This window comes from Strix aluco, chromosome 12 (genome assembly GCF_031877795.1).
Source record: "Strix aluco isolate bStrAlu1 chromosome 12, bStrAlu1.hap1, whole genome shotgun sequence".
NCBI classification, from domain to species: Eukaryota; Metazoa; Chordata; class Aves; order Strigiformes; family Strigidae; genus Strix; species Strix aluco.
Window position 1 is genome coordinate 17974170 of NC_133942.1, and position 27778 is coordinate 18001947.

Here is a 27778-nt window from a genome sequence, read left to right on the forward strand (position 1 = left end):
TTTCTGTATTTGTTTTCTGAACTGTCTCTTGTGCTCAGAACTGACCTCCTGATTTCAGCATCAGTAAATCCTTCCACAGTATCTTTTCTAACACTCCGAGGACGCCCCCTGCGCTTTGGTCTCTTCTCGTCATCGGTATCATCAGTCTCGCTTTCTGATCCAGATGATCTCTGAAGCCTTCTCTTAGTTTCTGCATCTGATTCACTGTCATTTGTCTGAGCCTGTATGTACCAGAAAAACAGCAGTACAGTTAACAACTGCTAATGTGCCAACCTTTTCTGTCCCTCCCATGCAGTAGCACTATTTCACATTCAGACTGTAAAACACCTTGGCATCTCTTCCTGAAGATGCAGAAGACCATGTAATTAACCCAGAGAGGCTCCACGCATCCTTGCAGTTCCCAGCTAGCAAAGGCTCTGGTGGTCATTGTCCCTTTAGAGCCTTCTAGGCAGCAATTTCACAATTGTATTTTGATTTACTAAGGTATAAGCTATATTAAAACATACTGATCACCGTGGTTTTGTGCCACAGTCCTTCAGGCTGTTTACCAGGATATCTCAGAAATGAATCTGGAATCATCCAATACGGATTATCCTCTCCAGTCTTCACTTTAGTTTTTCCCCAGCTCATCCCAGAAAGCAGTTCACAGCCCCTTAAAGTCCCCTATCCCAGAAGAGCTTCCTTGCACAGCCTGCTCTCTGTTGGACTGGGGTAGATCCCATCATCTAAAAAAGAACTTGAGAAGACACCATCTCTTTTGCCTGAAAGAGCCATGTTTAAGCAAGAGCAGCCCAGGGAGCTAGAGAGCCCCAGGAAGAGAAACAGCCAGAAAATGGCATAAGCTGCAGTAAAATCTGCATTATACATTTGGCTATTTTACCCTGTCTTCACTACAGATTCTCTATTTTGTCTGCTAAAACAAGGCAAGTTGTACCAAATCCAGTATGGACCCTCACACTGCGTTACAAACCATGGGCTCAATGCACGATGCCAACAAGAAGCCAATGTGCTACCTCTGTGCTTTACTCCTAACAAACTTTGGAGGAGGGAAAGAAGTACTCAGATGGCAAGAGGCTTCCCTTGAGTGTCGCTTTTGCCAGCTCTTTCCTCCTGCCTCTCAGCTCCTCGAGATGGGCTGTACCTTTTTAGTCGAGCTCCGGATTCGAGGCAGCATGTAGATTTCCTCCAATTCTTTCTGCCTTTCCTCCTCCTCCACCTTTTTCCTCTGCTCCTCTGGAATAATATCATCCCAGTCCTTCTGGGACCGCTCATCCAGCTCTGTCTCTTCCTCCTCCATGGTTGCAAAGTTGGCCACCTTTTATAAGCAAAGGAACACTTTTAAACATTCCCTCCCCTGGCAGGAATACCCCAGAGCTGTCTGCTAAGGCTCAACTCCTTCCCCATAGGAATTTTGCCAACATTTCCACAACTACTTTATAATTGATCTCTGTGTCACTACATTCCTGGTTCCTTGCCATGTCTTTGGGCTAGCAGCTTTTGAGGAAGTACGTGCAGTTTAAGAAGTACTGCTGAGCCTCTGTAAGATATTGGGTTTGTTTCCAAATTTGGTAAATTCTGTATTTTATTCACAGCCTTCAAAACCACTTACTTGAAATGAAATTAATACCTACATACCTCCCCAGCTACCAAACCCAGACAACCCCTCAGCAAACTGCTTTTGTACAGGTCACCTCTCACCGGGCCTGATTTGTTCTGTTTTGGACCTGACCTCTGTGGCAAGATGTGGGGGCCACATCCCTGCACCCCACTACAGAGCTGGGGGTGGGTCCATACCTTGAACTGGGAGAGGAGCTCATCGGTGGCACTGGTGGACACTTCATTCTCTCGTGTTTCAGCCAGACGCAAAATCTCATCAATGTCCATCTCCTACCAGTCAGAAAGAAAGAGTGATGAAGCAGAGGGTGCTGAGTACAGCAGGAAATGAGAGGCTTTGACAACAGACTCATGGGGTGCGATAGCTAAACATGCACTGTGCTGATATGAGCTAAATAAAGTGCAAATATCTGCAGGGTGTCATCACTGAGGACAAGGATCACAGAATCACAGAGTCATCTAGGTTGGAAAAGACCTTGAAGATCATCTAGTCCAACCATTAACCTCACACTGACCATTCTCAACTCTACCATATCCCTTAGTGCTATGTCAACCCGATGAACTATCTCAAGTGGTATAGAAGAGTAGAAATAAGGGTGACAGAACAGAAGAAAAGAATACCATACCCTGTTGAGCAACAGGTAAAATTTCCAGACAGTGAGGTATGTTAACTGTGGACTGGTTCCCTCAGGGGAAGCTCTGCTACTCATGTCATTAAAAGAACTGGTCAAAGCACTCAATAGTAAACTGCCAAGCAATGCTGCACTGAGGCAGGAGACAGCGACCTATTCGACTTCACTGCGCTGACAATCAAAAAGGGATGCTGACAAAGTGGTCAGAGGAGGCAGGGAGATGAGCTTTCAGCAGACTGTGCTATAACTAGCAAAGGAATCCTCAGGAGCCAAGGGACTTTCCTGGTGACCTTACTATGTAACTCCTTAAAACAAGGCTCTCCTCAACCCCCTGATCCCCCAACCCCAGAGCTTCAGCTTTTCCAGACTTCAGTTCCAGCTTTCTTCAGCTTCTCTGGACTCACACGTGCCCTATTCACCAACCTATTCTCATGCACCGGGCAAGTACAAAGAGGGAGCAAACACACATGATCCCCCAAGCAGACCTGCAGGGGACTACAAACAGCTATCTGATTTCAATTTCAAACTACCTGAGGCTCTGACTCTTCCCCTTCAAGCTCCTTGAAGAGATCTTCAGCTCCAAACTTCAGAATAGCTGTCAGCTCCTCTTTGTTGAAAGGATTTGAACTGCAAGAACAAACAAGAAGGAAAATGTGTTTTGAGCTGTTAAGTCAGCACTGCTACAGCACGAAACCATACCAAAGTTTTTCCTAATTAAAGCAAGGAGTAAGTTTTCTACCCAACACTATAAAAAGCTTTTTTATTCATCTCTTTCCTGCTCTAGCACAGACAACTACTGTAAAGGGAACAACTTCCATCTACTGATGGGAAACGGGGACAGTCAGAGGTCACTGCCAAACTGCAGCTGTTCCATGACCACCACCAGGTTCCCTCAGACCAGGATGATCTCTGGGAGTAAGACTGAGGGAAAACCAAGTAATGCATTAAAACTATTTTTTTATTTCTGATCATCTTTATCCTATGTGTTCAAATGAATGGTTGCATAAGCCAAATCAGTGGAAGCTGCAATTATTTATTAGCCTTCTGCCCTGTACCCTATCAAACAAATATTGGGAAATGCCAGCAGGTGAAGCTGGTTATGCCACATGCTGTACCAGACATCTCCATCTCCGGACACAATCACTTACTTGGATCGCCCAGAGTTGTTGTCCAAAACAGTCCGGCCAGTGGTGTCCATACGCTGGATCACCAGATGATCCAGCACCATTTTCTTCTTGGCCCTCTCAATGATCTCCTCCTCTACCGTACCCTTTGTGACCAGGCGGTAAATATTCACCTGAAGGGGAAGAAAAAAACAGAACTTACTTCCTGGTCCTGAATGGCTCTGCTGACACAGCGATGCATCCCTCAGTGGTTTCACAGGAGACTAGTCTGCTGACACGGTCCCTTCATGCATAGATGTGTCTTTTTAGAATAAAAACCATCACATACTTTTTATATCTCAGGAGGATCAGCTAAAATCAGGCTGGTTAACACAGATCATGCAGTGTGACTAAGCCCAGAGAAAAATCTTCTGAAACAATCCCTCTAAATCCAAACTATCGTCAAACTTTTCACATATCTAATAAAACCCTAATAAAGGTGGATATTCTACTTTCCAAGTTTTTCAGGACAAGAAAGAACAGTCCACGAGCCCGAGAAGTGTGATGCCACAGGTTGGGTTCTTGGTTTTGAACCCTGTAAAAATCCAAAGTCAATAGAAAGACCTGGCATCTGGCAAACCTGGCTGATTTTGTGTTTCCCGGCTTTTAAATGAGCTTCCCTTGAGTTGGCAGTACTCTCTGGACTCAGGACTGGGGCCAAAAAGACCATGTTTTCAGAAGCTCTGGTGAGGTGGGAGCCCATTTAGATGCCCACACTGAAGCCACAGACAAAACAACTCAGGTTACTCTTCCAACCTGCTTCTTTTGTCCAATCCGGTGAGCCCGAGCCTGAGCCTGAAGATCATTTTGGGGGTTCCAGTCCGAGTCAAAGATAACAACAGTATCAGCAGAGGCCAAATTAATTCCCAGCCCTCCGGCTCGTGTTGACAACAAGAAACAGAAGTCCTGGGGGAGAGAAAAAACCATCTGTGGGTTAGCCAGCCTTTAACTGTGGACGTAAAATAGCAGTGGTGACTTCAAAGCTATGCAAGGAAACACAGGGAGGGCTCTATTGCACTTGTGCTTCTTAAGAAAGCAGAAAAAGGACTTCCTTCCCACACGCCCTGCTCATGCAGGTTAAGTACCACAAGCGAAAGGTGTGCTATTCCAGGAAGAGCAACGCAAATGGCTCAGGGCAAGGGCACCTTGCAGTCACTTTGGAAGGTCAGACCACGCTGCCCACCAGAATCCTACGAAGGCAGTGGGTGAACACATGCTTTTTGTTGCCTGAAGCCTGCTGGGGGTGAGTCAGCAACTAACAGACTGTTTGAGTCACTGCCCAAGGGCACGAGGTGCCAGGTTAGAGCCCCTGCAGATTTCCCCAGGAGAGGGAAAAGAGCAGCATCTGTGGGCATTCCTGCTCTTTTCCCACCCATATTGTTGTCTCCTTCTCACCTTTATTTGTTACTTTTCCCACTATCATGAAGCACCTAGCTGTTATCTCCTGCGTCAGCCAAGATCCCCCCCTGCCCCATCCAGGCTTCTGGAGCAAGGACAGGTATTTCTCAAGGCTGTGCTGACTGTGGCCCAAAACAAGTGCCTTGCACTAGTCACTGTGAGTCAGCAAGCCCAGACGAGAGGCTCGAGATGCCCTCTCCTATTACGCTGGAGACTTTCACCTCTGACACCAGACTCCACTGCCTGCTGACACTTAAAACCCCCCTTTTGCCTCTGCCATTTCATATCCAAAACCAGCTTCAGACTCAAGGAATCATTTAGTAACCATCTCATTCCCCAGACTATGGGGAGAGAATTGCTAAATTCTGGCTCCTCCCAGCCTCTTCAGGACTTTCTGAAGATGCAACTTGCAGCCCTGTTCTTTGGATGTGGGAGATTTAAAATAAGCAATACGGCTAGTTACAAAACCTGCTATGTCTGTGTCTTTAAAAGTATCTGGGGTCTTGTAAAAAGAAATGAACTGAACTAATCCCCTTCTTGGCAGTCAGAACCTGTGGCTGAGCCATAAACGCCCGCTGCTCGGGCAGCCCACCCGGACCCGCCTGCAGCAGGACAGCCCCAGCTGCGGTACCTCAGAGCCGTCAGCGTTGAAGTGGTCCAGCGCCTGCTTTCGGATCTCCCCTTTGATTGAGCCGTCCAAGCGCTGGAAAAATCAACAACAATGATAAAAGGAAGAAGGTAAAAGAGCCCTGAGGAACTGCTGCACCCAAGTTGTTCTGGGAGACCTACAGCCCCCTTCCCTGCCTGGAGCGTTTAATAATTAAAAATAACCGCCAATTAAAAATAACTGCACTGCCTTAGCCCGCTGTGTCGTGAGGACAGGAGGAGGGCATGCTCAGGGAATAGTCACACAGCGGGTGACACTGCAGCTCTCGTTACAGGCTCCCAGCCAGGGTCTCTGCATTTGCTATCGTCTCCTCGGGGTTTATCGCAGGACAAAGGCCAAAGCAGGGGCCTGTCACAGGAGGTGTTTTGCAGAGATGGGGCCACACTGAAATGAAGGGACTTCCCAGTTCCCTCCAGCGTCTTTCAGTAAGTGCAATGGGCAATCCCAGCCACCAACCTCTGGGAAAGTCAGTGAATCCTGTTGCTCAGGCTCCCTCTACATTTTCTTGAATTTTCAAGTGAACCCCACTATTTTCTATGCTGATGTTTCTCACCTGAAAAGGGTAGTGTTTGATAGTCAGGTACTCTGCCAAGATGTCCAGCATCCTCACCATCTGGGAGAAGATGAGCACTCTGTTGCCTCTCTCCCGCAGCCTGGTCAGCAGCTTGTCCAAGAGAATCAGCTTTCCACTGCTCCTGATCAGAGACTGAAGAAGTAACCGTCATTCCAGCTGATGCTTTCCAACCTTACCCTTACACACATTACACAGAGACATGCAGAGATTTGGTTCTTTTGGGGTCATGCTTCTTCTGTACATCTCTAATCAAATCATCTGGATTTACACAGCAGAGGTCACACACAGAATGAATCATCCAAGATAGATTTTATATTGCATGCAACTCCCACTCTAGATGGCCACAAAACACAGCCTACAGTGGAAGCAGAGGGCTGGAGATTAAAGTGGCTTCGCTGTGAGGACTATTTCTGATGGAGAAGCTGCAGAAGCTAAAGCTTCACCAGATCTTATCTTGGTGGGACGACAGAAGAAAGATGAAAGTTAAGGAAAAAAGGTGGTAACCAAAGACACTGCCCACCTGCAGGGTCTCAAGGCCATTCTCTCTCTCATTTTCTTCAGGGGGTTTGATAAGGTAGCAATGGTTGCAGCACTTTTTCAACTCCATCACAATGTTCAGGAAACCAGATGTGCTCCCCCTCGTCCCCTTTGAAAGAGCTTTGTAGTTTCTTGTCAGAATCCACCTGCAGGCAGGAAAATGAAAAGTCCAGATCATTTCACAGTGCAGAGTGGGCATGCTGGAGTCTTGGAGTAACAAAACCTTCAGGGACATCTTGTTCAGACATCAGTCTAATTCCCTCTCTCCATCTCTCTTCACTTCTACAGGATACTGCTGTTTCCTCACTAGAAACCCTGAGCTTACTTTCCTATTCATATTATTACAGTTTAACATTATACAGCACCACAATTTTGTGGGGAACTTTACTCCCTCAGGAAAGACATAGCCTCTGTCCTGCAAAGCTGGCCAGCTGAATTTTATCACTCTACAACCTTTTTTAGAAGGAAAGATACCAACTACCCTACCTCAGATTCCTACTGGGAAGCTCCTGGTACTACAGGTGATGGCTGTCACATTACATTCTGAAACACATTCTCAAAGCATATAGAAAGATGTGCCCATTTCTACTGGCACTCCCAGTAACGAAATAAACGACTCACTTGTAATACTGTTTCTGCAAAGCAGACATTTCCACACGGAGGATCTGCTCCACTTTGGCTGGCAAAGACTTCTCCACATCCTTCTTCACTCTGCGCAGGAGAAACGGCTCCAGGACTTTGTGAAGGCTTTGGTAGCCATTCTCTCTACCTTTGCCGTGATCCTCTTCAAAATCCTCCCAGAACTCAAACCTAGCAACAGAAATGAGGAGCAGAGAGGGGTGAAAATACCTCATCTTATCACATCGCACAGTATATATATATATCATATATGCTCCTGCTGAACAACAAGACAGCAAATCATCAATTTAATGGAGATACAGTGGAGGACAAAAGGTTCACTCTGCCCTGGCTAACTAAACAGATTGGTAGCAAAGCTAGAAGCTCTCTGGGCTTAGGTGCCTTCCTAGCATCTTATCTTTCAGTACCACACTGACTCCCAGGACCCAAAATCCCAAGTTTTCCAGTATTCTGCTCTGCTCTCTCTTGCTGGCATTTACCTAGCAGCAGTTTCTGAACTTTCCCCAGTGCCCTCCCCGAGGCAGGGCTTTGACAACTGCACTGTGTTCAACACTGCTCTGAAGGCTCTTTAGGATTGCTGCTTCCTCCAACAGGAAGATGGAGATCTGGTCTTCTCCTCCACTTGGGAGACTCAAACCTTTCCTTCAGTCTTCTTGTGATCAAACAAAAAGAATTTGGGGGACAGCTCTTTTTGAAGTCAAACAATTTTAGTGAGTTTTGGGGCATGCTTCTCTTAGCCTTAGCAATGCACACAGCCCGTTTTGTTTTAAAGAAAACAAAGCATTTGTTATAATGCGGACACGTGAACAATCAGCTAGACAGCACCATCCTTGAGCAATACTCCCAGAGACTGCCATAAAATGGTTGGCAAGTGTGGTTGAACCGTGAGGCACTGGAAACCTCCGAAATGGTTGAAATGAGTTCTTCAAACAAGTTTAGCTTTTTAGAGATGGCTCTAAGACAGCAGACAGATTTGAAAGACATGTATTAGGTTTCCCCATTCAATTTGCTGCCAGAAATACTCCTTGTGCTAGTCATTTCACCTCTGATTTTCCCCACCAGTGTTTGTTCCCCTTTCATTGCTCTAACTCCACCAAGTTTAATTCAGGGATTTCTGCCATTCTGCAATCCCCTGAGTCTATTTAATGGACAAGAATGGACACAGAGGTATTTTTCTAACGGACCTAAATCAGACTTACTTCTCTGGCATGATGAAATGCAGCAGGGACCAGAGCTCTTTGAGTGAATTTTGAAGTGGGGTCCCCGTGATCAGGAGCCTGTGGTTGGACTTGAAATCAATCAACGTTTTGTACAGCAAAGAGTCATCATTTTTCAACCGATGGGCTTCATCCACGCCTAGAAAGGCCCAGTTAATACTTCCCAAAACAGCCTGGAGGAAAAGGAGGAAAAAAAAACAGGCCCTAAGGAGGTGCTGAGTCAGACAAGCCTCACCACCTTGCACATGCCTCTCTCCCCATGGCCAGAAAGCACTGCAGTGTGTGCTTTCTAGGATGTCCTGTCTCAGCCCCGATGTCAGACCCACCATCAAAAGAGTGGGGTTCACAAGAGTTTCTTGTTAACAAAACCAAGATGCCCGCACTAGTTTTACTTCCTGGAAAGGAAAGGTGAAAACTAGCCATGCTGTGTAGCACTCCTGCCATATCTGAATAGTCTTTCAGCAATTATACCTATTGTAATCCACCTTTGCTTTACCCAGAAAGCACAGTCCTCCTCCAGACCCCTACTCCTCCCTTTCTCCATGCCCTTGGGGCCCTGCTGTAGCACTGGCTCCACTGGAGCAGCAGCAGGAGAGCAGACAAACAAGCCTATAAAGTTAAGGTAACCTGAGAGTTTTGATTTTTATTTTTTTTTTTTTTAGTATTAAGCTTTTTGCTTTCTGCTAGGACTCAGTGATGTACTGACAGGGTTGATGAGCATTTCCTGAGTGGATAGATTTCTCATCAGTGTACAAATCCAGATATTGTTAACACTGTGGCCAGCAGTTCAGTGTAATGTTTTGTCCTCTTAACTAGCCTGAATTAAACCAGGTAAAATCCAGCTACTGTCCTGCCTGGGGTCTTACAAGTAAAATGAATAACTGTGCAGTACAAGAGTGAAGACACTGTAATGGGCATCCCTTCCCTCTGCATTACTGGCAAGCAAAAGCAAATAGTGGCTATACGTTCTCCATCACCACAGAGAGGTGAAACCCACTAGCCGGGGGCCAGCTTCCCCCTTTGCAAGCAAGAGAATGTCTAAATAAAAACATCCTTGGACCGTTCCTTACCTTATCCTTGAGGAGGATCTCATATGTTGTGATAAGTGCATTGAATTTCAACCTTTTAGACTGAGAGTGGATCCATTCATATTCACGTATCTGTGAGAGGAGACAAATGTTAACTTCAACCAATGTTATCAAAAGGAATGAGATAACAATAATTATTTTAGTGTAGCTATAGCCAGAGACTCCAACCAAATCCAAAACCCTGCTGTTCAAGGAGCCATTTGATGAGCTCAGGGTACCCAAGGAGCAGCTTGTTTTAGGGCACACATGGTTCAACTGCCCTTGCACAGGTAACAAAATAAGGTCAAACAACTTGCTGCTGTAACACTATCCTTATCTGCCAAGTGAAGGCATCACCTCACTACTGACACCACTAAACTCACAACATTTGTGTGCTTCAACATCTGAGTAATTCAGAACATAGGAGACAAACACTTTTACACTGCTACACTCCTCCTACAGCATGTTTCAGCCCAGCACAGTAGTGGTTTCCAGACTCTGAGAGAAGCCAGTCTAAGAGGGGAAATAAGGCAGCAAAGTCCCTGCAGCAGTGAATTATACCCAAGTGCTCAGCTATACCAGCTCTAGCTGCCTGCAGTACTGACAGTGCTACCTGTCAGCCTCTCCAGCAGAATGGGTCACATGTCACAGAGAAGCTGCTGCTTTGCACCCAGCGTTTCTACCCAACACCGCACCCTTTGCTTTCTGATTACACACCATGTTTCTGCTCATGAGGTCTCCGATGTAAACCACCACGTTTATTTCAGGTGCCCACACTTCAAACTCTCTCTGCCATGAGGTCAGAGTGGACAAGGGCACCACCACCAGGAAAGGGCCGTACAGCTGGTGCTGATGGAAGAGGTATGATAAGAACGATATTGTCTGAATCGTCTTGCCCAGTCCCATTTCATCAGCCAGGATCACGCTGTTGTTCCTGAGAAAGAAGAGAACAAGCATAAATGCTGTCTGAGTACATTTCTGCCACTACTCATTTACTGTGCACCAGCATGAATAGCAATCCACAACAGGGACAGAAAGGGGGCAGTGCAAAAACATTTATCCAAACACTTCCAAGCGAATCCCAGGGACATCCAGACTGTAGGTAGCATAGTAAGTTGCAAAAATGAAGAGACTATGATCACTCCGAACTGGCAAGAAAGGGCAAAGGCAAAGGAAGAGGGGAGTCAGTGGCCTAATTTCAGAAGGACATTTCTCAAAGACGTCAACATGTGTGTAAGCACACTGAGCCAGACACCTTTTTTTCAGTTAAGGCAATGGAAAATTAGGGCTGATACGTACTAAGCTCACACAGCAGCCAAGACCAGCATGTGAACAGGCCCAGACAGGGAAAATGCTTTTTGTTTTTGCACAAGGTTTCTTAAGTTCATGCTTAAGATAATTCTTGCTTGCGGTGTCTGTAATGCAGCTGGGCGTGATAACATTCGAAATCCTTCAAGGTGCAGATGGAGGCCAGGTAAAGACCTCACTTGAAAACAAGAGGGACAGATCTTACTGGGACAGAAATCAGGAAAGACAAAATGAATGTCAGATAGCATCTGCACGTACTTGCACCATGAATGAGCAAGCCAGTTGAGGCCCTCCAGCTGGTAATCTCGCAGCTCCAGATTCTCACCGCCAATGTAAGAAGGCTGTTTTTTCAAGGCAACAAACCTCGGTCTCTGCTTCAATACCTGAAAAAGACTTTGCCATTAAGTCCACTGAAGAAAAACACAAAATAAGGCTGAAAATTCAGCAATGAAATCTATGAATTTGTCAAAGACTGTGTATCTCTTCACCAGTTAAAGTCTGTCCACATTTTCCTAGCCAGTGTTTATGTCTGCATTCCAGACAACCACTCCGCAGTGTTATGTTTTGCCTGCTGTCCTCTGGTTCTGATGACCAGGGCTGAATGTCCCCTCAAGAGTGCACTAAGTTGTACATAATGCACACTAGATGGAACAATCTCCACTTTCTTTTTGTCCTCTTTTGGTTTTTCTCCCACTATTTCCATCTCTCTCCTCCACTGTATCAGCATCTTGTAGGTTTCCTCTTTTCCCAGGTGTGCTGTTTTTTCATCCAACTGATATTAAAACTTTGCATTTCTGCTGCAGCTCCTTGTGAGGAGGAAGCACTTTGCAAGGATTAATTAAGCCTCCCACTCCCCAGGGGGACATAACACTCTCACTGTGCACAGAGTAAATTAAAAGGGGTTCACATCTCTGCCTAAAGTACAAGAACAGCAAATCACCATTCAAACACTGGTGGGAGGATGGGAAAATGTTCTCTGACATTTATCCTGACAAAACTTCACATTCCCACTGCTTGTGTCACCACCCAGCCTGGAGAAACCCAGTAACAGGAGAGAAGCAAGCAAACCTTGCAGTCCCGGGTAGGAATTGTTTTGGAGTTGTTACGATTGTTGAAGCTGTCAATGCAGTGCTGAAATTTCTTGCTTATCAGAGCCTCATCTTCCCAGCTGCACTCAGCATAGGGCAGCCCCATCCACTTACACAGGTATTCGGGGTCATTCGAGGATGTTTTGCGACTGTTTGCTGCAAAATATGCAAAAAAGCCCAAACCTCAGCAACTGTGGTTCTGTGGCTGAACCACAAGCCTGGTTCACAAGGGCAGTCTGAACCACCCATACAGCCACAAGACAGGTCTCAGCTAGTAGGAACAGTTTAGAGGGACCAAAAAACGCTCATTTACCTGGGAAATCTGAATGTCCTGTCGCAGACTTGCTGGTCTTCACAGCTGTGTTTGGAGACAGAAGGGAAGGAAGGGTTTGGAGTGCTGGCAGCCAGCAGAGGGAGCAGGGCAGGCAGTGTCACTGCCACACATCCCAGGCATTTTTATAGAAATTGTATGGAAACTGGTTCAACAGCTCTCCAAGCCAATTCCCAAAACAACTGGATGCCAGCACCTCCGACTGACATGCCTGTGATATTACTGAAGTGCTCAGTAAGTCCTGTTTTTATTTTTAGTAAGTAATCATGAAAATCTAACCCCTGAGCTGCCTTGCAGCCTAACCACATCCTCAACCAGGTCACTAAAGGTGGTCCTCACAAAAGCCAGGCCTCTACTGCTGCTTTGGATGCAAACACCTTGCATGCAAAGGGCTGAAGTCAAAGAACTTCAACAGCAGCAACTTCAACATCCCCTGGGAAAGCAGTGTATCATCCCACACTCCAGGCAAGAAGAATGATTGATTTGTATTGCTTATAAACACAAATCTGTAAACTTGGATTTCTACTCGTCAAATCCCTGAATTTCACACACTGAAGTACACTTAACACCAGTGTTTTTCTTCAGAGACACTAGAGGACAGAGAAGAGTGAGCCGTACACTCATTCTGCTGTCACTAGAGATTAAAGTTCCCACGTCTTCACCCCTTTACAAAAGTGTTGGGTTCACTTACCAATTACTCTCTCCACTATTTGATACTGTTTGTTCAGCTCTGAAGCTAGCTCTTGTTGGCAGTTGAAATATTCTACATCTTCAGGTGATACCTTGCCCAGCCTAGATGCAAAAAAATCCAAAACAAAAAAACACTATAATGCTTCTGTCATAATGCTCATGGAGGCCACATATAGAAATTCTACTTTCCTATCTGGTTCTGTCACTGAAGCAGACCACTGCTTATATGACTTTTCCTAAAGCTTCCTATAATTATAAATTATTACTGAGAAGCAAATGTCATAGATGCTTATATTGCCTCCCTGTTAAATGACACCTTATTCTGCTGCGAGAATCAGTCTCAAAACCAGAATCAGAGATGGAAGCTTCTACTCCAGCTTTATCAACTTTGGAAACACACCGAAGCTTCTCTTATAGTTCCTGGGGAGGTCAGACATAAACTGATGCAAAAACTTGCATACAGACAAGGGTTAATAAAGCTGCAAGCCCTCATGTCACCTCCTAGGCCAGGTGAATCTGTGCACCATTTATTTGTTGTCAGCTACCCAATTCTTAAGCCTGGAAGTGGCAATATTGTGGATTTCATGCCTCTTCCTCTGTCTTTCAACACCATGGCCACGGACATCATCTCTATAAGGGGGGATGTTCATCAGGAGACAAAGAGAGATGTGAGTGTTGTGCACCAAAAACAATTGCTTTGGATGAAACGTGCTTTGCAAGAAGAAATCAAGTGTTTTCAGTCATAAGTCTGCAAACCTCTGACTAAAAAAGATTTGCCAAATCACTGGTTGAAGTAAAGCATACCATTGCTTGATCTCCTCCTCTTTTTTCTTGAAGTTTTCTAGCTTTTTCAGGCCCTTCACTTTCTGCTGCTGTAGGGACTCTTCACTCTCCCATGTGCTATGGATGTATGACCAGCCTTTCCATTTGATCAGGTATTGAACCTCTCCCTCATCCTTTTCAGGATCAAAGTCAGCGCTTGGGTTGCCATTGGCTTCAGTTGCGTACACTGTGGTGGAAGCACCAGTGGCTGCAAAAGAAATCAGGCTGCAGTTGGTACCTTTGTCACCAAGCACTGGACATAAACTGCATTAGAGCAGAAAGTTATTTTTCTAATACATCTTCTGACACAGCACAAATAATATCCTACAGATTCTGAAACCCTATAAGACAGGCACACAAGTTTTCCATACAACAGAATCTTTTTAAATCTCTCTGTCATAAATGTCTTTTAAGGATAATTCAAAGTCTTTTGAAAATGTTCACAACCATTCAGTTTTACAAAACCACTTTTGTAAGGCTATGAGAACAAAACATCGGCTTTATCTTCATAATGGTTTTGTCAATGGAGCTATGAAAACTGACTCTACTGGAAGATCTCTTTTATATTTCAAAGAGAAGAACAGCAAGAATCGCAGAACGACTGTGTCTTTAAAATGTGTGCATGCTAAATGAAAGCTGCCAAGCACATAAACTTGACATTTTAGGTTTTTCAATACTAGATTTTGCAAACGCTGCCAGAAGACATCAATAAGAGACACAGAAGAAAGGGTAAAGAGCACTGAAACAACCCTTGGCCCCACTTTGAAGTTGCAAAGCATTGCACCAGCTCAAGACAAACTAGGAATGCACATGACTGACATCAGAAATGAAGGCTTTTTCCAGAACTGCGCACCTCCTTTTTTTCCAAGCCTGATGTCCAAGACCTTCTCAATAGTTTCACTGTTGTCTTGTTGTTCATCAGCTCCTTCCCCAGTCATCTCTATCAGGTCATCAGAATCCGTCTCAAAATCATCATCTTCTTTGTAACTGAACAAGATGAAAACCAAACTGATAAAAAGCCCTTGACTCTTCCCAGTTCAGAAACACACAGAATGGCATGGACTGGAGCAAGCCCTCTTCAGCATTTATCCTGTGATTCAGTGCACGTTCAGCACGTGCATTTCTTAAGTTAGCCATTCAGTATTGTTCCCCAAGACAATCAGACAGCTACAGTTTATCAGACTAATATTCTATCTTGTCCATATAGTTTTTCTGACCATGGCCAACACCAGATGCTTCATAAGGAGGTGGAATAATCCCTGCAGCAGAAGCAAGACCATCAACAGAAGAAGTCTCCTCTATCTGGTGACAGATTATTTTAACAATGGAGGCTGCAGAGCACTGAAAGGCTGCATGGGTGCCTACACCGCCCTAGGAACTACACTTCTCATCTTTGATGAACACTTAATCACCAAAAATGGTGGCTCTTTGCATGCCCCTTATTATGACTTCCAAAAGGTGAGAAGGTACATTGAGGAATAGATTATGCTTTACCTTACCATGTCTCAATGCTCTGTCCCAAGGCACTGTCTATCAGCCACTCTCAGACAACTGGTCCAATCTAGCACAGCTGCTCCCTTTTACTCATTTTAATCTATTATTTGCAATTCTTAATCTCATCTGAGAGTGCTTTAGAAACATTATGCAAACGTCCTCATACTTCTCTAACAGGGATTGGTAAATATTCCCTCCTTTACAGATGGCAAAACAAGGTAGAGAGAAGTCAGATGTTCACAGCATGAATCTGTCAGAAGAACCACATCTCAGCCAACAGATATCTGCAGGGCAGAGCAGGGTCTCTGCAGAATCACACAGGGAGTCAGGGCCCTCTGGTTTCACCTCTTTCCCAGCCAAGCCAGCTCTCATCACCAAGCAACCCCACACTTTTTGATACCTGACATTTTTGGCTGCTCTTCGTCGAGTTTGTCTCTTGGGGGTCTCATCATCTTCGTCATCATCGTCATCTTCAGATGAGACCTGTTTCTTTCTCTTCTTCCCACGCTGGGGTTTGTGAGGTTTTTTAACACTGGTTTTGGCCATAGTTCTAAAATAAGAATTAATAGAAAGCTGTAATACAGCATGTTTTACATAAACATCCATTTTAGTAGGTCTTTAAGAAAGCATGAATCTCAAATATTAGCATCCTAGGGATTTAGTCTGCTCTAACTACCATGGAAACAACTGCATCACTCACTGAAGCATGAAATGGGTAGACAAGAGAGTAACTAGGTCCTAGGTTTACTAGATTGTAAACAAGGGCAATATTGCAGAAGAATAAATTCTTTAGTGATAAATAGAAATTACCACTCCACCCAGTATAGGCAGAAAAGACAAATGCAGAAAAAGAGACAGAGTGAACAAACCACTCTTTACCTCCTTTGGGCAGGTCGTCTCGCTTTAACTTTCTTCGGTTCAGGTTCACTTTCTCCACTGGTTCCTTGCTCCCCTCCATCTTCATCCTCTTCTTCACCAGAGACCTCTCTTTTCCATTTATTTCTATGGTCAGAAATGTAGGTCATGAAGGGCAATCATATTTCAACACAAATACTTGGCTAAGCAAACATCCAAACCATCTAGGTTAATACTAGCAGGCCATAATTACAAGAAAAAGTTCAAAATTGCACTCTAGGTTGTTCAGTGCAATGCATGGGGGATTTTATGGTGTGATTCTCTGCTTTTAGGAAGAGGACTCGGTCACCTAGGTTTTAGTTCACGTAGTGGCAGTATATGTTGCATGACAGTGGCTCTTAACACATACTAACTACAACAGTGCTTGTGGCAGAGCTGTACTTCTTACAACTGGGTGGACAAGTGCTTCGATTTATTATTTTTCTTTCTACTTCTGCATTTCTGAAACGAGATGGAAAAATCTCAAGAGAAGTGCTCGCTTTCACTTACGGAGTACAAGTCACAACATGCACAGTTACATGATCTCCTTGTAGCCTGGAAAATGGAGCAAGAAGGATCCTGACATCTAAATTCAGGCAATTAAAGTTTCCAAGCGTGAAGCCAAATCACACCGCATCATTAGTGGAAGGAAGCATGTTCTCTGTGGGCAATTCAGAGAAAAACTGCAGCTCCGAAATGCCCTTCAAAGGAGCCCCTTCCCTCTCCAAGGAGACATGAGGAGTACACAGGGATTATTTCCCTTGCCCAGGAGATGTCCATACTACTACAGTCCTCCCTGTGCTTTATTACGTTCCTTCCTGCACTGATGTGTACAACTAAATGAAAAATTAAAAGACAAGAGAAACAGGAGAAAGAGAGCAGGATCATGTGGCTGTGTTTCAGTTTTCTCCAGCAGGCAGCTTGCAGTTCCCTTCAGTTCAGTTTAGTGTTTGGAAAAACTAAAAAGTACTTATTAGATGGAAAAAGGCAGTGAAATATGACTGTAAGTGAACTCAGTTACGGTGATCAGACATCCAAAATATCCTTCATGGGAGTTCTTTTGTTTTAGCAGAGGGTTACAAAAGATAAAAGAGGGTAATAATTTAGCATTTTATTCTCTGCTAATCAAAAAGGTGGGAGAAGAATGGATTAAACTATTTTAAGTATCTCTGAAGGAGAATTAGTAACCTGATGGAGAAGTGAAAGACTGACAACAAAAAGTGAACCTGACTTGTTCAGATTCCATCACAGGCAAAGTGGGAAAATATAAACAAAAGAAAAGCTGGGAAACTGCATCCATCCATAGATTCAAATTTGTATTTCAATTTCAGTCACCCTAAGTATTATTATTGGAAATAATAATTTATTTTACAAGCTCTCTGTGTTGACAACACCTATCAAACAATCCAATACTACTATTCCGAAAAATAAACCAAAACGAAGTACCACTATTCAAAACCCTTTCCCTATAAACTTACGTTTTTTTCATTTGCTTCTGGCCTCTTCTTTTTGGGCTCTCATTTTCAGACTCGCTACTTGCCTTTAATTGAAAAGAAAGAAAATCAGGTTGTAGGCTTCACTCTGGACTGTCTCCTCAAGGACGCAACTGAAACGCATGCACACGGTCTGAGCCCGGACACAGCCTGACTGCTCCTTCACCGCAGCGCTGGAAGGATGCTTTGGTGCGACGGGGCTGCACAAGAGCAGCCAGTTCCCTCTGCTGCAGGGTTAATCTTGCTGGACTCTCAGTGTGAAGAAGGTAACTCTGCAGAAAGGCTGGAGAGCTCTGCTACATCTGTCCTGGAGCCCCTGAGCTCGAGGCAGAAGGATGCGACCCACCTACCCCTCAGCATCTCCCTTCCACACGCAGCAGATGCCGTCTCAGCAGTGGCAGCGGCCGGGCAGACCCGCAGTGTGTGCAATACCCCGTGGATTACAGAACCACGGGGTGAATTTAACCCGCCAAACCTTGCACTGCCCATTGCTGGAGGCAAAACCCCAGAGAGGGAGAGAGAGAAGGCAGCTCAGCTGCTGCTACTCTGCCTACAGTGCAAGGCGAGCATTGAGCATCACTCCTGCCTGATGCTGGAGAATCAGGCAGCAGCGTGACTTTGTGCTTTCTGGACAGCACCTTCAGGGCCTGCCGCAGCGCTAAGGCTCAGCTCTTTTACAAGACTTTTAACTGAAAGTGCAGTGGCTGAATGTATTTTCGTGAGCGCCCATACTTGCAATTCCAGCAGGAATCCTGCAGTATCTGGGGTGTTCAGGCTTAGTTTTTGGGATTACAGAAACTTTCACAGCCACACAAATGCATTGGGATCTCTGCCTTCATTAGAAAAACTTCCTATAAGGAAGGGAATTCTTATAAAAAGACAATATTCTCACCACAAGAGTATCCTTGCTTTCCTGACTCACTGAGAATCTGACTGAGTCAGAGCTATGTCCTGCTGCTTTCCTTCCTCCTAATCCTCCAGTCTCCACCAGTGAAGTCTCTATGGCTAAATATATCTAGAGATATTCTAACTTGCTGTACTATTTTAAATGTGGGCGTCATTAACTCCTACAGACCAAGATAGCTAAAAAAAAAAAATATCTTTAGGCTGGTTGTACACAACCCCATTTTTGTAAAAACTAATCAACCATAAAAACAGATTACCACACAAACAACACCCCTCAACCAACAGATGACTTCACCTTATATACTTGCCCAGAAAATACAAATCAGCAGGGAGAAAACTGCAGAAACCAATGTGAGATTTCTAAAGGAGTATTAAAACGATAGAAAGTAGCCTCCAAGACTCCTTGCTCTACATGCTTATTGGAAATCTTCCACTTCATATTGCTTTTTGCCCCAGCATTCAGCTCTAGCTCTAGGTAATGTCTGTCCATCACCACAGGTACATCAGTTCGCATCTCTTGGTACACCCACCCACCACTCTCCTGGATACAGCTAGCAAAGCTTACAACTGAGAGCTGTTCACACAAGAATTTTGTGAAATGGTGTGAGCTGCAACATGAAAAAGTCGAGGCTCTGGAGAGCCTTGGCCCATCCCTCTGCTTGCTTTCTGTATCCTTTATTTCCACTGTCCAGCTTCCTCTCCACCACAGAAATTGTCCTCTCCCTTGCATCAGTGTTTCCATTAAAATATGCTGAAATACTGGCTGCCACATTAGACTGAAAGCTTGTCACATTTACATGTGACACAGTAATACCTTTTGCACCGTATCTTACTAAGAACACACATTCATCCACCTGTTTCATGGCCCTGCATGAAATCCCTGTCTCATTTACCAAGCATCCAGGCAGCAAGTAACTGACAAACATCACGGAAAGCCCTGCCTACCCTTGCAACATAAGCCAGGCATTCCACAGATTAGTTTCAACAAGCGAAGTTTTAAAGTCCTCAGTTTTCTTTCTCTCTTGTAATCTCTTATCCGCCTTCTGATGCGTGCTGCTTTGCTATTCCAATTTTTGGCAGGTTTTCTGAGAGCTGTCCCTCAATGCATTTTACTTTTTGCTGTCTTTTGGCAAACCACAAGTAAAGAGAGGTGGATTTTTCTTCTGCTCTGTGTCAAAGATCAGATTTGGAGAAAACCAAATACAACCTTTGGCTCTTTGAAACTAACTCCCACTTATTTGCCAAAATCCCATTTTCCAAGTTTCTAGCGTCTGTTTTCCTAATGCCTCTATTCTCCCCCTGTTCTGTCGCTCCCTCTGTAAAGCTGATGCTCATCTCTTAGACATTTGTCTTTTCCTCACCTCTTCCTGCCTTGAAAACTTTAACTTGTGACTGCAATTCAGCCGCCTTCAGTTACATTTTTCAAAGACACCATTGTCTTTTTTGGATGCACGTCAAGCCCAGCTCTGTATCCTCTGACACAGCCAGTCCCCAGCCTGAGTCATCTGCCTGCCTTGTGCTCCCACATCCTCCCAGTCCGAGTGCGGGGAATCACCGTGCCTGCAGCCCCGCACGTGCAGCCACCCGTGACTCAGCCTCTCCTCCCCACTCCCTCGCCTACCACCGACCCATGTCTCCTTCTCACCAGCTCCTCCTGGCATTCTGACTCTGCCTGAAAGCTGCTTTCTACCATTTTTTAAAAAAAGCATAAGCACATTTTAGCAACCTCTTAATTCCACTTAAATACACATTTCAGGACCCAGCTGCAAAACCGTATGGCGACTTGCTCAAATCAGCCCAAGGGTGAGATATGCACCTCTGCCCTGCACTCTGCAGCACAAAGAGAGCTTGTGCTTGTAACACTCATTATCAGCATCAACCCACAGGCTCTGGCTGGTGGTAAATTCCTCAGTTAAGGAAGTGCAGACGATAACCAGAGAGCTGGGAGCACGCCAGGTCCAGAGCATGCACCTGAGGTCCCGTCTGCACTCCAGCCTGCCACCTGCCATCATCAGGAAGTAGACTGGTTGGGAAACTGCGTGGAACTTGAATTTTAATAACGTCACCTCCCCAAATGACACAAGCTAAGCTGACAAAATCCATCTCCAGTCCCCAGCAGGGCTTCTGTCAGCCCAGGAAGAGATGCCGGGGGCACACCACTCGCTCTCAGAGCCTGAGTACCAGCGCTGGCAAAGCTCTGCTGGGCTTAGACTACCCCCCTGGGGTGCTGCTGCTGTGGCCAAGGGAACGAGAACTTGCCTTCCCCAGTCCCCCCTTTCCCTACCAAATGCTACAAACATGCCCAACTTCCTCCTGCGCCAGTACTTCCAACTGGACTAGAAACTGGTCTCTTGCAATTTGCTTTCCCCACCTCCAGCTGAAAGGATCAGCCTTCCCTCTCCACGCCTCACTGACGCCTCCCATCTAATTTATTCTTTCTCTCTCCCAGCACATAAAGTAGGCACACTTTTACTAGATTAATTATGCTGTATTTTTCTGTGGAGCAACACTGCACAAAATATAATGATGCTGCATACGTAGCACCAAGCAGAGCAACACAGCAGCAGCTTTGAAGTTCTGGTCCTACAGATTGTCCATGAGTGTCCTCACCGCTAGCCCAGGGCAGGACAAATGGAGATTCAAGGCCACTGTCATGGTCCAGATGAGCCTCTTCAGCTCATGCTGCCTACTAGGAGAGATGAAGACTTGCTTAAAGAGAGGCAATAAATATTTCAGACTAAAGCCAAAGTGAGGATTTGCTCATTTCAGGTTTAACAGAGGCCAAGCTCTAGTGCTCCAGAAAAGCTGGATTAGAATCTCAGCTCGCCAGGTTAGTTTTCTTACGTCTGCTGAACTTCTCTCTCCCAGCAATACCGGTAGCATTTGAACTTTCAGCAAAGACATGAGGCAAAGCATTAAAATGTAAATGAGCAGGATTTTTTTTCAATAATAAAACCAGCTGCATTTTGGGAACACCTCATGTGCATGACTTGTGGCCTCTCACAGAAAAGATGCACCATGCCATTTATTACTAATTCCAATCTCAAATCATTCTTTTTATAGCAAAAAGACTGCATCTGTTTTGGGCACATTTATTTCTCGACTACCCCAGAACACTCTGAAAGGCACCTGGCTCTGCAAGTCTCACTTCCCCTGGCTGAAACCTGAAGCTGATTTATTAACTGCAAAGAAAACGCATGGGCAAGTACTGTTTTTACTAAAAAACTCACACGTGCTCTTATTCCTGGAGACAGCTCTAGTGCTCTGCGCATCTCTGTACCCATATGCAAAACTGCACTTTCACTTCCTGATCTGTCAGCCCACACCTCGGTACTGATCACAAGTTATCACCCTCTCTGACTGCAGCTCAGAGACCTACACAGTGTGCCTGGTGGCCTCTGGGCAGTTCCCAGAAGGCAGTAATTTCTAACACAGAAATAACCCTGCCCCAACTGTTGGTCTCAGAGGACAGACTAGTGGTTGAACAGTGCCCCAAAACCTGAACCACCTCCACCTACGCGCCATCTCCCCCGACCAGGGTGAGTCACGGGGCAGCACATGGGGAGGTGCGACGGCTGATTCTTGTGCGCTCTGAGCCTGCCACGCTGCCGGGGTGATGCTGTTTGTTAATACTGCAGAGAAGCATTAGGGAAGAAGGCAATTAAAAGCTCCTAGACACTGTGCTGGAAGTCCCAAGCAGCAAGCGACAAGAGCAGGTCACTGGCGACAGGCTTAACCCTGTGAAGGTAAAAAGCAATCTTAAGAGGTGTCAAGTGCCTTGGGTTTCTGACAGCTCCAGCAGGCTTGAGCTACGCTATTTCCTCCCTCTTGGCGTTTAGATCTTCCAAAAGCAAGACTTTTCATCTCCTCCTGCTCTTTGCAAGGCCCCAGCACTGTGCTCCTGACACGTCACACCCTCCACCGGCCTCTGCTGCAGATGGGAGTTGCCCTACAGGGACCAGTCAGTGTTGATTTGGGGAGAGAGAGGTGAAGGGGGTGGTCCAATTTCATTAATTTTGGCTTTCCGTTTCACAAAGGTGGCAGTGGGGTCATTTGCAGGACTTTTTTTTTGTTTTTTACAATATTTTGTGGTATAGCAAAGTTTTTACATCTCGGATTTTTTTTTTTTTTTTTTAAAAACTTTATCGTACCTTAAGTAGTAGGAAATAAAGATATCGAAAAAGAAAACAACATTTGCAAAACCACGTAATATTGTAAAACAAAAAAAGATGGGACTTACCTGAGCCCCTAACAGGGCACTCGGGTCTGCAGCGGAGGTCAGTGGTGGGTGTGACATCGCCAGCACAGTGCATGCCGGGGCATCGCACAGAGAGGCGGCCAGCGAGCCTGGGCTTTGCCGAACTTGAAAAGGAAAACAAAAGCTAAGTCAATGATGTGCCCCAAGCCCCTTCCTAACCTGCCACTATGTGGGACATCCAGCACAGGAGCCTGGAGGGGCAGGTGGTGGCACTGGGGGTGCTGCAAGGCTCAAGGATAACGCACCAGAGTAAGGAGCCAGAGACCTGTGTTTGCTGCATGACTCGGACCCCTCGAGCATCCAAATGCGCCTTTCAGTGGCAAAGCACAAACAGCCTGACTGTCAGAGAGCACCACTGGGCTCCCACTCTGCTGAAAATCTGGCTGCTTATCCTCAGATTCCCAACTGCATGTTTCTGTACCTAGCTCTAAGCCCCAAGCTTTACTTTCGGTCTAAGCCTCTCCCTGGTTTTCTTTCCTCTGTGCTATAGCTACTCATCCTTCCTGAAGACCTGCAGATGAAAAGCTCTATGCAGAAAGACTGTTAGATGCAAATGAAGGTGGCAGCTAATTGTCAGAAAAAAACCCAATGATCTGAAAAAGGAACAATTAGAAGGTTTGTCTGCCAGGTTCTGACCACCCTCACCTCCAACTGAAGCATAAGACTCCTCAGTATTCAACCAGAGTTGACGGTTCATACAGCTGAACACACACAAATGCCATTTATCAGCATGATCCATTCCGGGATGGGCAACAATGACTGCTTTGTTGTTATGAGGTATTTCTGGGAAGTTTCCTTTATTCCTGGTTGGATTTATGTTGTGTTTTGTTTTGGTTTTTTCTTTCTACACCGACTCATTCTCTCCAGGATGTTTCTACAGCAGAGCATGACTTGCATTACACCCCATTCCAGCAATCAGATCAGTGCATGCAGATCTCAGCCCACGCAGGGTCCTGCTGACTCCAGAGGTCTCAGGCCAAGAGGATCCAACTGCAGGACTGGGACCTTAACTGTGAGCTCCAACATACACACACCAAGCTAGGACTCGGTGTTTACAAGGCAATGCAGACGAGACCTGCCTTTGCTCTTTGGGTTTGGTTGGTTTTATATGTTCAGTAATCCCTCATCCTTTTTTTTTTTTTTCCTTACCTCATCTTTTATATTAAATCGCGATGGCTCTTGTCTGCTTCGGTTTGACCTCCTAACCCCATAAACATCAGGATATTCTTCCCACATCTGCAAAATAAACAGACCATGAGAAGGCCTGCTTCACCCCAATTATTTCTGACATTTTAGAAGTTTGATGGTGAATGTTTTTAAAATAAATCAGCATAAAACCATTAGGGAATTAGCAACCAGTAGATGGACACTTTAAAAAACTGGCTGAAAAGGATTATGATTCTTTTGGGGTATTTGGTAACACTCTAAAGCACCATGTTTTATCTCAGCATTATCCTTACAGTGGTTCATCTTTCCACCAGGGTACAAATTACCCTCCAGCTCATTCAGGCTGAAGGATATAGCATCGAGACAGCCAGCCCTCTGCGAGCAATGGTGCTGAAGGAAGCAACGCCTCACACATGGAATGAATGGACCGATCAACTCAAACAGACAATTCACTGTCACTAACAGCTTCCACCAAAATTCCTTTCCATAGGGAATACCCCACCAGCTGCCAGACAAGCCCAGTGACGAGACATCACCAGCAGCAACTTCAAAAGTGAATTCTGTGGCCCAGCCCAGATGGCAAATGGACCAGGACACCCTGTCCTTTGGCAAGGCAAGGCAGTGGTGCTGCTGGTTCTTCTCCTGAATGCACTGATGCGAATGTGGTTTGGCAGCGCAGGACACGTGGATGTGCAGAGCTGACGACTGGGAATGGTTGTGCTCTCTTTGCTGTAACCAGGCCCTAAATAGTTTCATACACTGTGTATAACAGCATGCATTTGTTCTTGCTGGATGGACAGGAGGAGAAGGGGGAGACAAGAACTGATGCCCTGAGGGATATGAATGCAGAACTGTGTTGGTGACACAGGACACCAGAAGGTTTACAGGGCAGATACAAACCACCACCATGTCTCTCAAACTTCTACACCAACAGTTGCTCTCTCCCTCAGCAGACCTTATCCTCTTACAGTTTTCTAAACCTATTCATACTCCTTCTGCTTTTCTCTCCCTCGAGTCCTCAAATGCCTCTGCAAGCCACTGGCAGGAAAAGGAAATCAAAATACAATGCCAGATGCAGCAGCGACTTGGACTCACAGCGTGATTAATACAAGGCTGCAGCCCAGCAACTTTTCTGCTACTGTTAAAGGAGTAATGGGATAACACTGGAACAGACAGATTGCAAAGGTGCGTATCTGCTGGGCATGCGAGTACAGATGAGGCAAATTCACATGAAAGAAAAACTCAAAATACTCCCCGAACCGTACGAAGAACTTGTCTTTTCATCTTTTAAATGGCACAGGTTTTGGATGAGGGATCGACTCCCATGACAAATCTGAATAGCACCTAACGCAAATTAACCTCACCTTCATGGGTGTATCTAGACAGAAATACAAAATAAACAATAATATAATAATTAATTGCATTGGTTATTCAAGGGGAACAGGTATCAACGTGCTTAGGTTAGACCTAGCTAAGGAAAACACCCATTAACAGAGAAATTAAGGAAGGGAGAGGCTTTCTTATTAGAGGGTGCCCTGACCTTTTCATGTTTCATCCATGCTAATTATCACCCTGCGTATGGATGCGCTCCCTCATAGGATAATTTTAATGTTTATTGTTAGGGACATGCTCTTAGAAGCTCACAGAGGAAGATAAAGCTTCCTTCAGTCCCCACATATCAACAATAAAACAGGAATTTGAATATTGTTTTACCACGACTGCCTTATAAATGCAGTCTGAACACAGGAGATCTACCCAGGACCTCAGCCGGCAGCCTAGAGATTTGTGAGAAGCAGCTGGTAACAAAATCCTTCACTTCTCCCCTGCAGGTACATGGTGAGTGCAGGCTGAAAGCACGCCCTTCCTTCTCAGTCTTTACATACATAGCAACTTTCTCCATAAAACTCCCTCTCATGAGCAAGCTGTGCAAAGTGCAAACCACAGCTAAGAACAACAGGATAGTTACACACCACAAACAAACAAACAAACAACAAAACCCTGACCTAACCTGATTTTCCTCTCTCCATGTAAACTCAGTTCACCGAGTTCCTGTCTCCCAAATGGGTATTTGGGTTCCTCTTTCTCACCTCACACTACACTGTGTTACTCAGGTGCCTCCACCTGGGTAAAGCAGGTGCCCAAGGCACAGCTGCTGCACTGGGGAGGTTCTCGCCAAACAGAGGTGCACCACGTGCATTAGAGACTTGAAATCCCTTTTCCTCCTGTGCAGCAACAGATGGAGGGCAAACTTGCCTATTTGAGGGGAGTATTGCTAGGGAGTAGCTGGGAAGCTTCAGAAAAAAAAACACAACAAAGAACCACTATAATAAATAATAAAAGTTAAGCATCTTTTTTCCTCCTTTTTTTTCTTTACTTTTTTCTAAGAGGAAGACAGTGATGTAAACAAACTGAAGTGTCCCAAATCCTAGACAAGCATTCTGTTTATATATCATACAGGGAAGCTTTACTACTTCTGAAGGACAGGAGAGACAGGAGGGAGGAGTGGAAAGGCAGAGGGAGAGAATGAAATGACAGGGCCATGTACTGATGACCAGGTGTGTGCCCCTCATTTCCACCAGTCAGCCCCACCTCTATCTATCTGGTGCCCAAAGGGTTGTTCCAGCAGACACACAAGCTCCTGCTCACAAGGATGACACCAGCAGGGCAAAAGCACACAGACCAAAAAGCCAACGAGTGACTTGGGGACACCAGAGGTCAGAGGCTGTCTGGTCACTGTGCGAAGTGGCAGGGAAGGTGAAGAGAGCTTTGTTAAGGTCCTGCTGTCTGCCCGTTCGTGATGGGTACAGGGGTAACGTGGCTAATGCAGAGCAGCAGGGGCAATACCTTTTTAACATCTGCTATCCTTTCCTTCTTAGAGGCAGGTTTTTCTTTGGTTTCAGGAGGGGTCTGCTGGGATTTTGAACCCGTTGATTCACTTTCAGATTCAGACTGACTTTCAGAGGACTCCGAGCTGCTGTTTGAGTCGCTGCCCTGCTCGCTTTCAGACTGGCTTGCGGAGTCAGAGCCAGAGGCTTCTTCGGATGCTGAGTGACTGATGGTAGAGAAAGAAGAGATCACATTTTAACTGTACTGTCACAGGCTTTGAAATATGCAGCAAGAAAACCTGAGCCATCTCCAAACTACAAGAAGCTTGGAATAGCCTAAATGCAAGTGTGAACCATACGGTCCCAAACAGACACTCTCCACTGGCATATTGAAGCAGAAGCAATTCCTTCCCAGAACAGGCACTGCACACATGGGTGAGAATGCGGCCTCAAAAATCACTCCGTTGGAGAATTTCCAGAGTTCCATGTTTTTTTCAAGAAAACCAAGGGAATTTTATTAGGAAGCATTGCCACACCACTCAAGGAAATGACACTCCAGCAGCTCTGGGGACAGCCGGTTTCCACGGGCAGGGCTCGGCAGGACACCGTCCCACAGAGCCTCCTGCAGGGACAGAGACTCAACCCTAAAGAAGGGGATCTGGAGCCATCCAAACCTCTACTGTCACGACGCAGAGGGGCAACATCAGGCTGCGGCTGAGCCATGTTGGCGTGCCACGTTCCACGGGGATTCATGAAGGAGGAAGACACTTTTCTTCAATCAGATTTATTACCAATAGCTGGAAAAAATTATAACCACCCAGGCTAGACTGAGGCCAGACAGCTTTGACCATATTTATTTAAAGGCAGAACACTGGCCTCCTCCCACTCTGGAGCTCTCTTGTTTCTCCAGGCCCTAAGCTTTATTTCAAGGACAGCGGGACACAGCCTTTCCGTACATCAAGAGCCATAATTCACGTGGTTTATCCCCAAAATT

General features: G+C 45.5%; 1 protein-coding gene across 14 annotated transcripts in view; it reads right to left on the bottom strand.

Moving 5' to 3' along the window:
* Nucleotides 1-27778, bottom strand: part of CHD2 (chromodomain helicase DNA binding protein 2) — a 93018-nt gene that overhangs the window by 15421 nt on the left and 49819 nt on the right. For 9 of the 14 annotated variants that reach the window (XM_074837064.1, XM_074837067.1, XM_074837069.1 and 6 more), the window contains 24 exons: nt 26804-27011; nt 23942-24028; nt 17614-17675; nt 16121-16243; nt 15642-15791; nt 14601-14734; nt 13730-13955; nt 12927-13027; nt 12218-12262; nt 11885-12060; nt 11075-11199; nt 10226-10442; nt 9512-9601; nt 8424-8614; nt 7207-7395; nt 6569-6731; nt 6028-6180; nt 5439-5510; nt 4166-4315; nt 3395-3543; nt 2777-2873; nt 1795-1887; nt 1142-1315; nt 46-221 (listed from right to left, as the gene is read on the bottom strand). In XM_074837064.1, coding sequence (XP_074693165.1) covers nt 46-221; nt 1142-1315; nt 1795-1887; nt 2777-2873; nt 3395-3543; nt 4166-4315; nt 5439-5510; nt 6028-6180; nt 6569-6731; nt 7207-7395; nt 8424-8614; nt 9512-9601; nt 10226-10442; nt 11075-11199; nt 11885-12060; nt 12218-12262; nt 12927-13027; nt 13730-13955; nt 14601-14734; nt 15642-15791; nt 16121-16243; nt 17614-17675; nt 23942-24028; nt 26804-27011 — 3351 coding nt within the window. Of the gene's footprint in view, nt 1-45; nt 222-1141; nt 1316-1794; nt 1888-2776; nt 2874-3394; nt 3544-4165; nt 4316-5438; nt 5511-6027; nt 6181-6568; nt 6732-7206; nt 7396-8423; nt 8615-9511; nt 9602-10225; nt 10443-11074; nt 11200-11884; nt 12061-12217; nt 12263-12926; nt 13028-13729; nt 13956-14600; nt 14735-15641; nt 15792-16120; nt 16244-17613; nt 17676-22774; nt 22897-23941; nt 24029-26803; nt 27012-27778 lie in introns of those variants that run through there. The other 5 variants (XM_074837075.1, XM_074837074.1, XM_074837072.1 and 2 more) reach the window with 5 other exon arrangements.